Below are 15,742 nucleotides of genomic sequence, written 5' to 3'. Positions count from 1 at the left end.
CAGGAGGTGGGAAATGAAAACAGTCTTTTAATAGGCATTTTTGGGTGGGAGTTAGAAATATTTTCAACATTTAGGGAAATAACAGGAAGAGGTTATTGGTAAGTCAATATTCTTCGAATCCTTTTGCTGGGAACAAGCAAAAGAAACTTATTCTAAGTACTACCACTTCATTTTCAGACTCTATTTGATCATAGGGAGACACTAAATTCAAGGCTCCAAGCCCTAGTGGAGCTGGAGACTTCCCAATAGATAAACAGCTTCTATTAAACAGAAACAGTTGTTTCAGCCCAGACATCTCAAGGACAACTTCTCCATCTTGCTGACAGGGTCAAACTAAGCTCATGTTCCAAGGCCCAGAAACCTACTCCTAACCTGATTGGTGAAAACTCCCTTGCTCAATCCCTTATGTCAAATATGACTGGACATGGCTACAGCCCACCCCACTCCCCCTTGCTTTATGATTTCATCCTTTAAATATGCTGCACGATGTCCCTTCAGTTCCTGACTCTGTTCTGCAGCCCTGATTGATTGGTAGCAGCTTGGTTACAATACATTTTCGTCATCTGCATTGACCTGGTCTTTAAGTTATATTGGATTTATGTTGGATTTGAGTGGACCCACAACACTTTGAGGAAGAAGAAGACACTCTTCTTACTTTGGAGGTAAGGCAGGGGTGGCAGGGGTGGCAGGGGTGGCAGGGGTGGCAGGGGTGACTAAGAGTCCCAAAGACCAGAGCTCCAAGAGCCTGGAGAGTAAGCTCTCCTTGTGGGGAGGTTGATAAGATGGGAATTAATCTAAAAGAATCATCGTGGCTCAGACGGAGAAGATTGTGGAGGAGAAAGCTGAACACTCTGCTCTGGAAACATCTATCGTCTTTTGTTGATATTCACATGTTATAGGTAAAAGGGAATTCTACACATTTTCCCCAAGACAGACAGCTAGATTTGATCCCCCCCCTCAAGGGTTTCAGCAATTGCCTTTTTGAGCTATGATTGGGGGGGGGGGGAATCAACTCACAGGAGTATAAATTCCATATTCATATTTTCTCAAATTTAAAAATTGATTTGTAAAATTTGATCTTAAATATTTATAGGTTAAACAAGTTAGATTGATAAAATACAAAATATCTCAAATTATTAAATTGTGTGGTCAAAATAATATTAAGAGAATGTATAGCATATGTAATGCAACTAATTCTTCTAATTTTCCAAAGTTATTTGAAATACTAGGAAAATAGAGCCCACATTTTAAAAGCTAGGTATGGTAACACTCACACTTATAAATTTAGTGTTGGGGAAGCAGAGACAGGTGAATCAGCACATTGTTTTAAAAATTGTTAACTTTTAGTGATATCTTTTGCTCAGAGAATATCTTAAAAAAGAATCAGAGAGTAGTAGCATTATGTTTATAGAAAATTCAGAAGAATGTAGAGGTAAATTTTTTTAAAAAGCTGGAAAGGTAGAGACAGAGGATCCCTGGACTACAGCTTATTTCTCTCGTATTCAAAATAGAGCCCACATTTTAAAAGCTAGGTATGGTAACACTCATACTTATAAATTTAGTGTTGGGGAAGCAGAGACAGGTGAATTCAAGGCTACCTAACCTACTTGCAGGCTCCAGATTCTTGAGAGATCATGTCAGAGAAAATAAAATAAAATAAAATAAAATAAAATAAAATAAAATAAAATAAAATAAACACAACTCCAAATTGAAAAGTGAATAGTACCTTAAAAACAGCCAAGATTGTTCCCCGGCTTCCACACACCCACACATGCACATGTGCACACAATGTCTACAAATGAGTTTAAATGAACTCCTGAAGTAAAATATATATAGTTAATATATATAGTTCCAGAGAAAATAGTTGCACTTTCCTTGGTTTCTTCATATCAGTTCTCAAGAGAGAAAAGTAAAACCGGCAACTAACAGATGCTCTCATTATAGTAATGACCAATTACATAGAGAGGAAAAGGCCAACCCCAACTAAGCAAATCCTATTGGCTCCTGTTCTAAGGATGTTCACAATGAAATACTGAGAATGCAGTAAGACCAAGGCAAAGACCAGAGAAGGTGAATGGAGAGTTTGCTTGGAATGGTGCTGTTCAGCTCCTTATAATGAAAGAAATAGTAATGTCTTGAAAACAGTGATGGTTAGATACTTTAGCACCCAGGAAACTAAGCAGTAAATGAGAGTGAGTTTGGGGTTAGCCTGGGCTCTGTAGTGAGTTTGAGGCTACTTTGGGCTATAAAACGAACATGTAACTGAACTAGAGAATAAACAAAGAAGCACTTCAGATCATCACGATTTCAAATCCTTAAAAGCATCGTCCTAAATATCAAAAATCAAAGTAGCTACATTCCAGCTGGAAGACTCCAGGGAATAGCCCTAACCAAAGTCCATCTCTTGGTCAGTATTTAATATTTAATAAAGCTTGATTCAAATTTGGCCCAAAATGGTGGGATTTGTTTCTCTGGAAAAATCTCAGGAATAACATTACTATAATGAGAGCATCTGTTAAAAACTAAATGTTTTATCAGTATATTAATGTAGTCTGGAATTCTCATTGAACTGGTTCTACTCCTCTGGGACATGTAAGCTATTACCTCTCTTCTCCATGCAGTACTATTTAGAAATGGGACAGGAAGTGATTAACCTTGCACGCTACAGTTGCTCTTTTAACTTTCTGTTATTCAGTACCCAGTGATATCAGGAAAGTCAGAGGCAGAGCCTGCAGAATGAATCCCAAGCGCTACATGGAACTAAGTGATGGCCACCACATTCCCGTGCTTGGCTTTGGAACTTTTGACCCAGGAGAGGTAAGGATGGTATAATTGGAGTTCAGAAGGAAACCAATGGGACCTTCTCCTCTCTATGTAATTAATTTTGTTACAGAGTTTTCTGAGTTCTTCATGGATCCCAGATAGTACTCATTTTCCAGGCAACACATTAATTATATTTTCATCACTGTGGTCAGAATATCTCATAGAAACCAAAAAGGTATTGTGGTTTTGTTTTGTTTTGTTTTTTCTTTTCTTTTCTTTTTGGTTTATGATTCCCTAGCTCCAGTCTGTTGTGGCTAGCTTTGCCTGAGCAGAACATCGAGGTGGTGGGGGTGCTGGGGTATATGGAAGCAGCTGCCATTTTTCCCACGGTGGAAGATAACAGGGAAGAAGAGAAGCAAAGGAAGGAGCTAGGGCAGGATACAGTCCAAGGACGCAAAGACATGCTCCCAGCCCCCTACTTTCCATAGCCCCACACACAAAGAAACGAAATCAAGGGAGTAATCCAATGACCTGGTCATGATCTAATTACCTCTGTAAAAGCCAACGTGACATACCCAGAAGTGTGTTTCAGTAATTCCTTGGAGCTTTGGTTCCAATCAATCAATCAATCATCAATAATCCAAATCAAGTCGACAAAACAAACCTGCATAGACAGACAGCTGGCAATGATTTTTCTCCTAATCTCTAGGTTATTTCTCCATTCTGTTATTCCATTTGCTGCAAACAAACCTTACACAAAGATCTACCAGGCCAGTAAAGAATCCTGAGAGCCGGAGAAACCGGTTTCCTCCAGGGATGAGCACACTGATTGGTTATATAACACCAAATGGTCAGCCCTGAAAACATGTACAAGTCACGTTATCCAGTCTGAGCGGGCAGTATGTAGGAATACATGTATATACATATGTTCATGTAATGGCAATGAAGAAGAAGCATCAAGCTGAGAGATAACAAGGAGGGGGCTATGGGAGGAGTTGCGGGGAGGAAAAGGAAGGGAGAGATGTTAAAACTATATTGTAATCTCACTTTTTAAAAAATTAATAAGACTATACATTTAACCTCATCAAAAAAGTAAAAAAAATTCTCAGTTATGCACAATTCTATATATGTATTTGAGTTAAAAGCTGGTTCCCTGTACTAATGATTTAAAGGATTTTCTCTGTGCTTTATTTTTCCTTTGATGTCATTGATTCAGGATAACACAGTGCTGCTTCAGTTACTGTGACTGAGTAGCCTGTCTTGAAATTCAAAACTACAGTGAGATAACATTTCACCTTTGAGTGGCTGTAACTAAAGAACAGCAAAGAGCCAAAACTGATGGGGTGCAGAGAAAACAGAGCACTGTCTTCATATGCTGCGGATGGAAATATAAACTAGTAAAGCACTAAAGAAAACAATATAGACGTTCCTCAAAGTAGAACATTTATATGATCTAACCATAACCTCCTCGGTCTATAAAAAGAAATCAAGTTAGTATGCTGGAGGGATACTAGCAGTCTCATTAGTAACAACTATGAATTCTTGTCCACCAAGCAGTGGATGAATATGTTGTTGAATGCACATATACACACACAGAGTGGAGTATTGTTCAGACACATATAAAAATAAATTTGTCTTTTTTAATTACTAAAATAAATTTTATCTGTGTGTGTGTGTGTGCATATGCACACTTCCCATGGTGTGCAGGTGGATGCTGAAAGAAAATTTGTAGCATCTGTTCTCTTTAACCCATGGATTCTCAGATTCAAGTTTCAGTAGTCAGGCTTGGCTGCAAGCCCCCTCCTGCTAAGCCATCTCACCAGCCCACATATAAATGACGATGTGCCATAGTCAGTGATAAGATCATGAGGGTCTCAGGTATTTCAATGAGGGCTGACAGGCACTGGAGTCATTTCTTCATCCGTGTCACTTGATTCACTTGCTGGTTCCAGTTTCCCATCTGTAGTGTCTCCACTTTCCCCTGATAGTTCTAATTCTCCTAAGTCCTTTTCTATATTTAAAATATTTTTATGTTTGAGCTTCTTAGGAACTGCATCTTTAGCACAAAGTTTTGATGTTTGGCAATTTCTACAGATCAAAATCCCATTCCCGGAAAGTCTGCAGAGTATTAGGGTCTAAAATGTCTGGGATCCCAAAGCCATAGCCTTCTTACTGCTGCTGCTCCTGCTCCAGGGTCTGCTTGATGATGGCCTCCCGGGACTGGTGCCGCCTTCCCTGCCTGTCCTTGATGCTGTTGTGTAACTCAATCTGCTCCAGCTCACTGCTGAACGGATTCAAGTACCTTTCAACTAATTCACAGGCATCTTTCTTTGAATATCTCGGGGTTTTTTGTATCCAGATAACTGTGAAACCACTGAAGTTTGTCACCAATAAGGTTGAGACGCAAGGCCCCCTCAGTCTTCAATCTTTCCTTCTTGTCTTGTTTATGAGACTCTCTTGTAATCTGAGCTGCTTTTCTACTGTACGGATCGATGACGTTTTTTCCCCATCCTACCATTTTTCCTTTCAGTCCTTTAGGCATGGCGATGTCTTGGCCACCGAGGCCCCACGATGTCCAGATGTGACAATTTCACAGAGGGCAGCTGCAACCACTCCCAGGTTCATGTCTTCCCAAACACATGGGTCCTGGGAGAAGCAAATAGGAGCGGACAGGAAAGGGAGGGGCTGGTGCCAAATTTGTCATTTTTAAAAAGTGCATGAATTAGAAGATGTTTTAAAAATAAGTCAGACACAAAAACCCAAATACTACATGTATGAAAACTACATTTGTTGACTTAAATGTAAGAATAGTGATTATTAGATTGGAAATAAGTACCAAAACATTTATAAGGATTAAATTCTGGCATGTCAATAGAATGGTGACTATAGTTTACAGTGATACACACACACACACATATATATATATATGTATATGTATATATTTAAATAGTATTGAACCTAAGCCCTTGAACGTGCTAGGCACATACTCTATCATGGAACATTATTACATATATCACCAGGCTTAGCACAAAAGTCCTACATTTTGAGACAAGATCTCACTCTGGTGCTCAGTTCTTGAACTCAGGAATCTCCTTCCTCAGTCTGTGCCACCAGGTCTGGGTTTATTTTATTACCATCTGGAAGAGAGTAGCTCAAAGGTCTTAAATGAATTATGAAGGAGAGGGAAATGCTAGTCACACTAATCTGATTGGTGCATGTTTGAAATATCACTTTAAACTCTGTGGTATCTCTGACATTAGCCAACTTCATCATTATGGTACCAGTGAGCCTTCCCTCCTCGTAGCTACCATTTCCTAATGATGTCATCGAACAGTAAATTAATTAATGGACCAACCTACTAGTGAAGTTGAAGCCCTCATGTTTTAATCACTTGATCCATCAGTGCACAATTAAGATTGAGGTTAAGGGGGCTGGAGAGATGGAGCACTGACTGCTCTTCCTAAGGTCCTGAGTTCAAATCCCACCAACCACATGGTGGCTCACAACCATCCGTAATGAGATCTGACGCCCTCTTCTGGTGTGTCTGAAGACAGCTACAGTGCACTTACATATATGCCACAGACCACCCCAGTATGGTATGGGGGTCCCTGGAATGAGGCTCCTGGAAACTAGGTGGGTAAGGATTTGGTGGTGACAAACAGAAACAACACAGAGGCAGTTTGAGTCTGAGTGTGTTTTTCTGCTCTCAAGCAGGGAATTTTGAACATTAAAAAACCAAACAATACATCTCTTAGAAACTATATCCAGCGAAACAATCACAAATACCAACAAAAATCATTTGGCACAGTAAAGCACAAAAATATCTCTTAGAAACTGTATCCAGTGAATCACAAGCAGAATAAGTAACATCATTATTAATATAATTCATATATATATATTATATATATCATATATATTCTAAAAGAATGTATTCAGTGGGGACAATCATCCAAGGCACTAGCATATCCCCAAGAGCAGGTTAATAAATCTTTATGGTCAGTGCTCTTAACTGCTGAGCTAACTCTCTAGACCCATATAGTTAATTATTATTTAACATCTAACGCCTGATTTTTTTTATAAATCTTTAATGCATAAATTTAAACTATTTTAATTCTTTCTAATTAAGGCTTTAAATATACCAAAATCCACCTCTGATGACACATGTGTAGCCATATGAAATTTTATTGTTGGGAAAGTTTTTATCTCTCATAATAATTTTGTAAATGATTTTAAAAGTAAAGTGTTGGTTTCCCCTGGGATAAGGTCATGTTAGTGACCCCATCTTAAGGGATGTTTTTTTACCCATTATTCTTGCTTAAGATCTCGGCCTAGGCTACCAGGAACATGTAAATAAGAAAAGGAGTAAGAGAAAACAAAACAGATAGATTGCCATGAGAACTACAGCTCAATAATATTTCTCCAGCGAAGAGTTGGTTCTAGGAAGCCTCCCCCTTTGAGGTCAGTCGCCTCAGTCTGTGGAACTTGTCACACAGATCCTACTGGAAGTAGTGTGGCACATGTAACAATAAATAAATCTTTAAAAAAAGATAGAGAGCCGGGCGGTAATGGCACATGCCTTTAATCACAGCACTCAGGAGGCAGAAGCAGGCAGATTTCTGAGTTCGAGGCCAGCCTGGTCTACAAAGTGAGTTCCAGGACAGGCAGGGCTACAGAGAGAAACCCTGTCTTGAAAAACCAAAAAAAAAAAAAAAAAAAAAAAAAAGATTGAGATTAAAATTAATAATATTGTGTGCTCAGTTCCCAAAGGCTCATGTCTATCTAGTTCAAAGTCTTGGACATCAAGGCAAAGTTACTTAAATACTTCCTTATATTATATGGGTAATTATAGTAATTATATGTTATATAATTATTATATATACATATTACATATATCATATATATATATATATACTATATCCCATCAGTATACATTTTTATTGCTAGTAATTACTTCAGTCATACAGATAGAATGGCTGAAGGACAAGTTAAGACAGCATCCTGCCATGTGTTACAGTGTCTATTTTCAAATTAGACACTGGCAACCTTAATTTTCACTATTTTATAATAGAGAAAAGTGCCAATTTTTTTAACTGTTTGCACAAAGAATAGTTTGTGAATGTCTGTTTTCCTTTGGGACAGTAAAGTTTTAAAGTGTTCTGACAGAGGATGTCTATGTAAACCCTCAGCTAAATAATTAGGAATTGAGTCTCTCCATAGTTTTCCTGAAGACAATATATTCATGTATTCTCTAGGTGCAACGTGATGGGAATTTAGTGTGTTCTGTGATGTGTGTGGAAGTAGGAGAGACTTACAACACTTTCCTCAGTATCTCTTAACAGTGTGCATTGTCTTGGCTCGTCTTACTTTATAACCGCTTTAGTCTTGGGCTGGAAACTTTTCTCAGATGCCCAACTATCATTATTTGAGCAGATAAGAGCCAGTCAAACCTGGGAAGGCACATCACCCTGAAGACAGGACTCACATCACACAACAGAAACATGTAGTTTTTAAAGAGCTGTGTCAGGACTAATTCAGTCACTCAGCTCTCAAAGTATTCCTTTTGGTTGCTATTCTAGGTTTCCAAGAGTATGGTTGCAAAAGCCACCAAAATAGCTATAGATGCTGGATTCTGCCATATTGACTCAGCTTATTTCTACCAAAATGAGGAGGAAGTAGGGCTGGCCATCCGAAGCAAGGTTGCTGATGGCACTGTGAGGAGAGAAGATATATTCTACACTTCAAAGGTATTGCACATATATTGTATGCTGCCGTGCAAATGAATGAAATGAGTGGTGTGTTGATATTTATATAATTTGATCAGTAAACAAATTAGGCATATTGGTCTAGAGTTTAATTTTATACGTTCAATCAATGCTAAAAACAGGAAGCTGATGATCTCTGTCACCACTGTTTGAATTTGCAACTTTAGTGTAAAATTATTACTCTTCTAGTCTCACCTGAAAGCAGTGTGATTTGACATGGACAGAGCTATGGTAAAACTATGGTTTCCTAATCTCTTGGGTGACAGATATTTCTTAAGATTCTTGACATCCAATTTTTACTTTCATCAATGATAGAGAAGAAAATTTTTCTTCCTGGGTATCTCATAAAACATTGCTAGAGTCTTGTACTGAATCTAATACATATTAAAATCTCAGGAATATTTCCTCTTGTTTATGTAAGTGAAAGGAATATTAACTCTTTCCCGTTGAATGAATGGATAAAGGAATAAGATAGAAACCTCATTTATAAACTCTGGTGAAATACATCTCAGAGGTTGGCTGCTACTGTTAGTATATCCAATTTTTACAAAATTATTAATAATTTCCTTCCATTTTCCTATAGATTTACTAATAAAATTCAAATATATATCAGACTTGAAATTATTGGTCAGACAACTTTAAACTCAAGTTTTGACAGGGTATCTCGGCTCTGTGGCCATCCGTTTCTGATCAGTTTAAAAAGTATCCATTTCCCCTCTCTAACGTTTCCAGCTTCCCTCCACATGTCATAGACCAGAGCTGGTCCAGCCTTGCTTGGAACAATCCCTGAGAAAGCTTCAGCTGGGTTATGTTGACCTGTACCTTATTCACTTCCCAGTGTCCATGAAGGTAAGCAACCAGCAGCTTCATCAGGACCATGATTTCATGGGTGATTTATTTAATTAGACCTAAGCAAATAGAAATGTCATGCATGTATCATAGAAACCATTCAAGATAGTTCATGGGAAAAGCAAGGAACCCAAATCATGCTAGATTGATGGCTTTGGAAAAATCTTGAGACATGTGTCTGCATCTATATTGTACTGGCTGGTTTTGTGTGTCAACTTGACACAGCTGGAGTTATCACAGAGAAAGGAGCTTCAGCTGGGGAAATGCCCCCATGAGATCCAGCTGTGGAGCATTTTCTCAATTAGTGATCAAGAAGGGAGGGCCCTTTGTGGGTGGTGCCGTCCCTGGGCTGGTAGTCTTGGGTTCTATAAGAGAGCAGGCTGAGCAAGCCAGGGAATGCAAGCCAGTAAAGAGCATTCCATGGCCTCTGCGTCAGCTCTTGCTTCCTGACTTGCTTGAGTTCTATTCCTAACTTTCTTTGGTGATGACAGCAATGTGGAAGTGTAAGCTGAATAAACCCTTTCCTGCCCAACTTGCTTCTTGGTCATGATGTTTCATCCAGGAATAGAAACCCTGAATAAGAAGACGTGTGTGTGTATGTGTGTGTGTGTGTGTGTGTGTGTGTATAGAACTTTTACTACAAATTTGTCTTTTGTTCCATCCCCCCCATTAGTAGCAAATATGACTTGTCCAGGGTTCAAGGTTGTTCATATTCAGTGCCTTATCTACATCTTCCTGCATAAAAATTAATCTTGATTTAGTCTCTATCCTCACTTCAAACTGTGCGCTCTTTTTACTTTTAATCTTCTGGTTTTTAGGTTAATCTTGTCACTTTTGTTTTTGTTTGAGATGGGTCTAGCTTTGAACTTACTATGTAGCCAAAACTCACATTAAATCCAGATCCTTTGCCTCCATATGCTAGTATTATGCGTATGCACCATCATGGCCACTGGTCCCCTGACATCTGATAACTGCACAAAGTTAGGCAAATGGCAGGAATGTTCATAAATAAAGTGGTGTCTGCTGAGGAAGAGCGCTGTGCTGGCAGACATTCTTAGCTGTGAACGGGTTCCAGCTACGTTGACCCGCTGGCTTCGACTGCAGCTTTGGGTTGTCTTTTTTTAATCATCTGAGTGCTGGGATAACAGTGCACATCAGCCCACCCAACTCATACTAGATGGTTTTGAACTTTTTGTTTCAATTGGCTGATTTAGTCGTTCCTTAAAATCTATGACTTTACTCTCATCTGTAAATATCAATAAGAATATTACCATATAACTCACAGAGAAGAAAATAGATTAAATAAATTGATATAGTGCCTGGAACATGACCAGTACTTGGTAAATGTATGTGTTTTAATATTTGTAAAATAAAGTGTAACAAAACAAATGATAACTCAAATTGCACCCATCTTGATATTGTTTAGTCAACCAAAAAAATTATATTTGACTATTGATATCTTCCCCATGATTCAGTCCCCTTTGCATGACCCTTGACATACTGAACTAAAAAAAAAGAAAGAAAGAAAGAAAGAAAAAGAAAGAACTAAAAACAAAAACCAAAAGCTTAAAATCAAACACAGGATGACAGACATAAGCCATAAATGGTGCTTTTTGAGAGACATTAGCTGAGGTTAGAGAAATATTTGCTCATAAGGATGTTTAATCTTATGACCTGGGAAACAGATTCCTCAGTAAACACAGGCAACAGTCTGAAAAGAATCCAAACCCAAGGAATCAATGGGTCACACTTCCTAGGTGGACTCAGGGTTTGTCTGTACTTTATCTACCACTGAAAGGGCTCAAGATGGAACTCCCTACCCTGAGGAGTCTCTGTTAGCTTTAGACTCCACAGCTGACTGTTGCTGCTAGTGATTTTTTTTTCCTGACTTATCTTTAATGTTTAGAGAAAATTAAACTAGAGTTATTCTAATCCCAATGTCTTAGCTACTTCCCCATTTCCATGGTTTCTTTCCTTAGTTCATACTTCATATAACTGAAAATAAAAAGGTCTGCAGACCCAGCTAGTGTTTATTTGTTTATTCACTTGCTTACTTTTGAGACAAGGTCTCACTTCGCTCACCAACGAGTAGAGCGTGAACTCAAACTTCTCATCCTTCAATCTCCACGCTTAAGAGCTGGAATTACAGCCATGTGCCACCATACTTGATGCATGCACTGTTAGGGCCTTATGCATACATATCACACACTTTACCTACCAGCTAAGCTGTACCCCAGTTCCTTGATGGACAATGTTTAGCTGCCATGTCTAACCTGTGACCTTTGACATGCTAAGGGAAATTAACACGAATGAGAACACTGAATCTGTAACCATGTCAAGACTGCAATTTCTTTTTTTCTGGGGATCATGACCATGTAACTAATGACTCTCTCGGTGGCAGACAGATGTTTCTCCAGGGGAAACCACACTGGTATTGAACAGTAATGCAGGTCAGAAAGACCTGGGGAAATGTTGTGAATGAATACATGTAATAGATATTAGAGAAGAAAAGACATCTGTCACCTTAAATATTCCTTACAATTTCATATGCAAAATCTTTTGCAAATGTAAAACTAATTAATGAAAATTATGGAACCTAATATATGTGTACTGTATACATTGCTATGGGGACAGTCATGAAATTGGTGAGATGGTTTTAATGACTGCTTCTATTCCAGCCAGGCAATGATCTTATTCCAACAGATGAAAATGGGAAAGTATTATTTGACACAGTGGATCTCTGTGACACATGGGAGGTGAGTATTGGAAGAAAGAGCACAGGGGAAGTTAAGAGAGGGAGTCAGGTCTCCACTTCACATGTGAGAGTCAGACATGCATCTTTAGATCAAGAAACTCAAATCTTTCCTAGGGTTATTTTGCTGCAGTGGGAGGAAGACATTATTGGAATATATGAGAGACAACTGGGAAAGCATTGGGGGAAATACCTTCCACTGTGTGCAATAGCCTCTCTGCTTCCTAAGGAGAACAAAAGCATCCTTTCTGTCATCTTCTGTCTATGTTTAAACTGGTTTCTCTCTTCTTAATAACCAATGCAGTTAGCTTTCTTTTCCTTTCCTGACAGTGTTCTTTCTAGCAATATAGCACTGCATTTATAACCATCCATGATTGCCTTCATAAAGTATTCTTTACTCTCCTACCCCTACCCCAGGCCATGGAGAAGTGTAAGGATTCAGGGTTAGCCAAGTCCATTGGGGTGTCCAACTTTAACCGGAGGCAGCTGGAGATGATCCTGAATAAGCCAGGGCTCAGGTACAAGCCTGTGTGCAACCAGGTGAGTGATTATACATATATATATATATATATATATATATATATACCAATAAAGCAAGACTTTGGGTGAAGTGTGTGTGTATGTATATGTATATATGTGTGTGTATGATATGTGATATATATATGTATGTGTATATATATATGTATATATGTGTGTATATATATATGTGTGTGTGTATATATATGTGTGCGTATGTATATATATGTGTGTGTGTGAGTGTGTATATTCCTGAATACATGAGTACAACTTGCTCTGTTTGTATAGTGTTACTTGTACATATGTTTTCAAGGCTGACCATCGTTGTATAACCAACAGATATGATCTTCTCTAGGGGATTTAAAAAAAAACAATTATTTTTAATTTTGTACGTATATTTGTATGAATTATATCTTTTGTCTCTCTCTTTCTCTGTCTCTCTGGGGGACAGAATAGGCATGCTGTGGTTCATGTGTGGATGTCAGAAGTCAACCTTGTGGAGTTGGCTTTCTCTTTTCATCTTTATGTGGGTTCTGGAGATTGAACTCGGGCCCAACCAGGCATTTGTGGCAAGTTCCTTTACCCACCCCTCACTGCTTTGATGTCCAAGTATCCCCAGACGTCCCCAGCAGAATCCCTGCCAAACTTACCCTTTGTCCTTCATAACCGCCCTCAGGAGTCTTCACCCAGAGTCTTGCTTTATTGGTACAGTTCAAATCCAACACACGGTGAGCTTCTTTTCCGTGCACTGCATCTGTACTTCTTTTTTTCCTCTGAATTTTATCTGCACTCTGTGGTCCAGAGTTAGTTCGATTCTGTAGCGGTGAATTAGCTAAACAGGTTTCACTCCTGGCAGGTAGAGAGCACCACTGCATCCACCCAAGAACTCTCCGGATTCACAAATGAAAGATATACACACACACACACACACACACACACACACACTCACATGGGTGTGCACCTGCACCAGCTAATTTTTATATGCCTTGACTAGTTCAATGGCTAGGTACTTCTAAACCTCCCCGAGGCTAGCAAACACTCCCTTCTCCGGTATTCCTGAGTTAACTTTATTATTATTATTATTATTATTAGCTATTTTCTTTATTTACATTTCAAATGTTATCCCCTTTCCTAGTTTCCCCTCCAAAAGTCTCCTATCCCCTCCCCCTACTTCCCCTGCTCCCCAACCCACCCATTCCTGTTTACTGGCCCTGGCATTCCCCTACACTGGGGCATAGAACCTTCACAGGACCAAGGGCCTCTCCTCCCATTGATGACCAACTAGGCCATCCTCTGCTACATATGCAGCTACAGCCATGAGTCCCACCATGTGTTTTCTTTAGTTGGTGGTTTAGTCCCTGGGAGCTCTGGGCATTACTGGTTAGTTCATATTGTTGTTCCTCCTATGGAGCTGCAAACCCCTTCAGCTTCTTGGGTACTTTCTCTAGCTCCTTCATTGGGGACCCTGTGCTCCATCCAATGAATGAGTGTGAGCATCCACTTCTGTATTTGTCAGGCGCTGGCAGAGCCTCTCAGAAGACAGCTATATCAGCTTCCTGTCAGCAGGCTCTTTTTGGCATCTGCCATAGTGTCTGGGTTTGGTGGTTGTTTATGGGATGGATAAAATTGCAAAGCTTCTGTAAGGCAAAGGATACTGTCAATAAGACAAAACGACAACCAACAGATTGGGAAAAGATCTTTACCAATCCTAAATATGATAGGGGGCTAATATCCAATATATATAAAGAACTCATGAAGTTGGACTCCAGAAAACCAAATAACCCTATTTAAAAATGGGGTACAGAGCTAAACAAAGAATTCTCAACTGTGGAGACTGACTGAGAAGCACCTAAAAAAAAATGTTCAACATCCTTAGTCATCAGGGAAATGCAAATCAAAACAACCCTGAGATTCCACCTCACACCAGTGAGAATGGCTAAGATTTGCAAAACACATGGAACTCAAGAAGAAGGAAGACCAAAGAGTGGATATTTCGCTCCTTCTTAGAATGGGGAACAAAATACCCACGGAAGGAGTTACAGAGACAAAGTTTGGAGCTAAGACGGAAGTAAAGACCATCCAGAGACTGCCCCACCCAGGGATCCATCCCATATACAACCACCAAACCCAGACACTATTGCATATGCCAGAAAGATTTTGCTGACAGAACCCTGACATAGCTGTCTCTTGTGAGGCTATGCCGGGGCCTGGCAAACACAGAAGTGGATGCATACAGTCAGCTATTGGATGAAACACAGGGCCCCTAATGAAGGAGCTAGAAAAAGTACCCAAGAAGCTGAAGGGGTCTGCAACCCTATAGGAGGAACAACAATATGAACTAACCAGTACCCCCCCCCCAGAGCTGTGTCTCTAGCTGCATATATAGCAGAGGATGGCCTAGTTGGCCATCAATGGGAGAAGAGGCTCTTGGTATTGTGAAGATAATATGCCCCAGTACAGGGGAATGCCAGGGCCAGGAAGCAGGAGTGGGTGGGTTGGGGAGCAGGGCCGGGGGAGGGAATAGAGGGCTTTGGGAATAGAGGGCTTTGGGGATAGCATTTGAAATGTAAATGAAGAAAATATCTAATAAAAATGCCTTAAAAATTACATAATTCACATAATTAAGATAGAAGAGCATGTATATTTCTAAGTGAAAGGATGAAATATTAGGAATATGTTTCATATGTATGTCTTTGATGGAAGTAATTTATGGTGTTTGTGAATTACTAAAAAAGTATAAGAGTAAAACAACTGGTTATAAATAAAACAAACAAACACCTCAGGTGACAGCAGATGCTGGCAAGGATGTGGAGAAAGAGGGACACTCCTCCATTGCTGGTGGGATTGCAAACTGGTACAACCACTCTTGCAAATCAGTTTGGTGGTTCCTCAGAAAATTGGACTTAGTACTACCGGAAGAGTTAACATCTTTTAAAACCTGTATTTCATCTCAGCTACCCCAGACCCAATGGGGAAGTGGCCAGTAGGGCCACTTTCCCAGATTCTTACATTCTGGCCTGCCTTTAAGTTGCATCTTACTGCTTCCCTGCCATGATCTCTCTCTCTCTCTCTCTCTCTCTCTCTCTCTCTCTCTCTCTCT

At 39.4% G+C, this 15,742-nt stretch overlaps 1 protein-coding gene and 1 pseudogene across 1 annotated transcript in view; one reads left to right on the top strand and one right to left on the bottom strand.

Moving 5' to 3' along the window:
- The first annotated feature begins 490 nt into the window (after positions 1-490).
- The window catches only part of LOC110289535 (prostaglandin-E(2) 9-reductase-like), a 20,967-nt gene continuing 5,715 nt past the window's right edge, over positions 491-15,742 (top strand). The window contains exons 1-6 of the mRNA XM_021155786.1: positions 491-662; positions 2,696-2,817; positions 8,340-8,507; positions 9,258-9,374; positions 12,053-12,130; positions 12,544-12,666. Of these exons, the coding sequence (XP_021011445.1) occupies positions 2,737-2,817; positions 8,340-8,507; positions 9,258-9,374; positions 12,053-12,130; positions 12,544-12,666 (567 nt within the window). The 5' untranslated portion in view covers positions 491-662; positions 2,696-2,736. The remainder of the gene's footprint in view (positions 663-2,695; positions 2,818-8,339; positions 8,508-9,257; positions 9,375-12,052; positions 12,131-12,543; positions 12,667-15,742) is intronic.
- Positions 4,647-5,305, bottom strand: LOC110289540 (annotated as a pseudogene).

This window comes from Mus caroli, chromosome 1, assembly GCF_900094665.2.
Source record: "Mus caroli chromosome 1, CAROLI_EIJ_v1.1, whole genome shotgun sequence".
NCBI classification, from domain to species: domain Eukaryota; kingdom Metazoa; phylum Chordata; class Mammalia; order Rodentia; family Muridae; genus Mus; species Mus caroli.
Note: the sequence above shows the minus strand (reverse complement) of the source record. Positions and strands in the feature narration are given on the sequence as shown.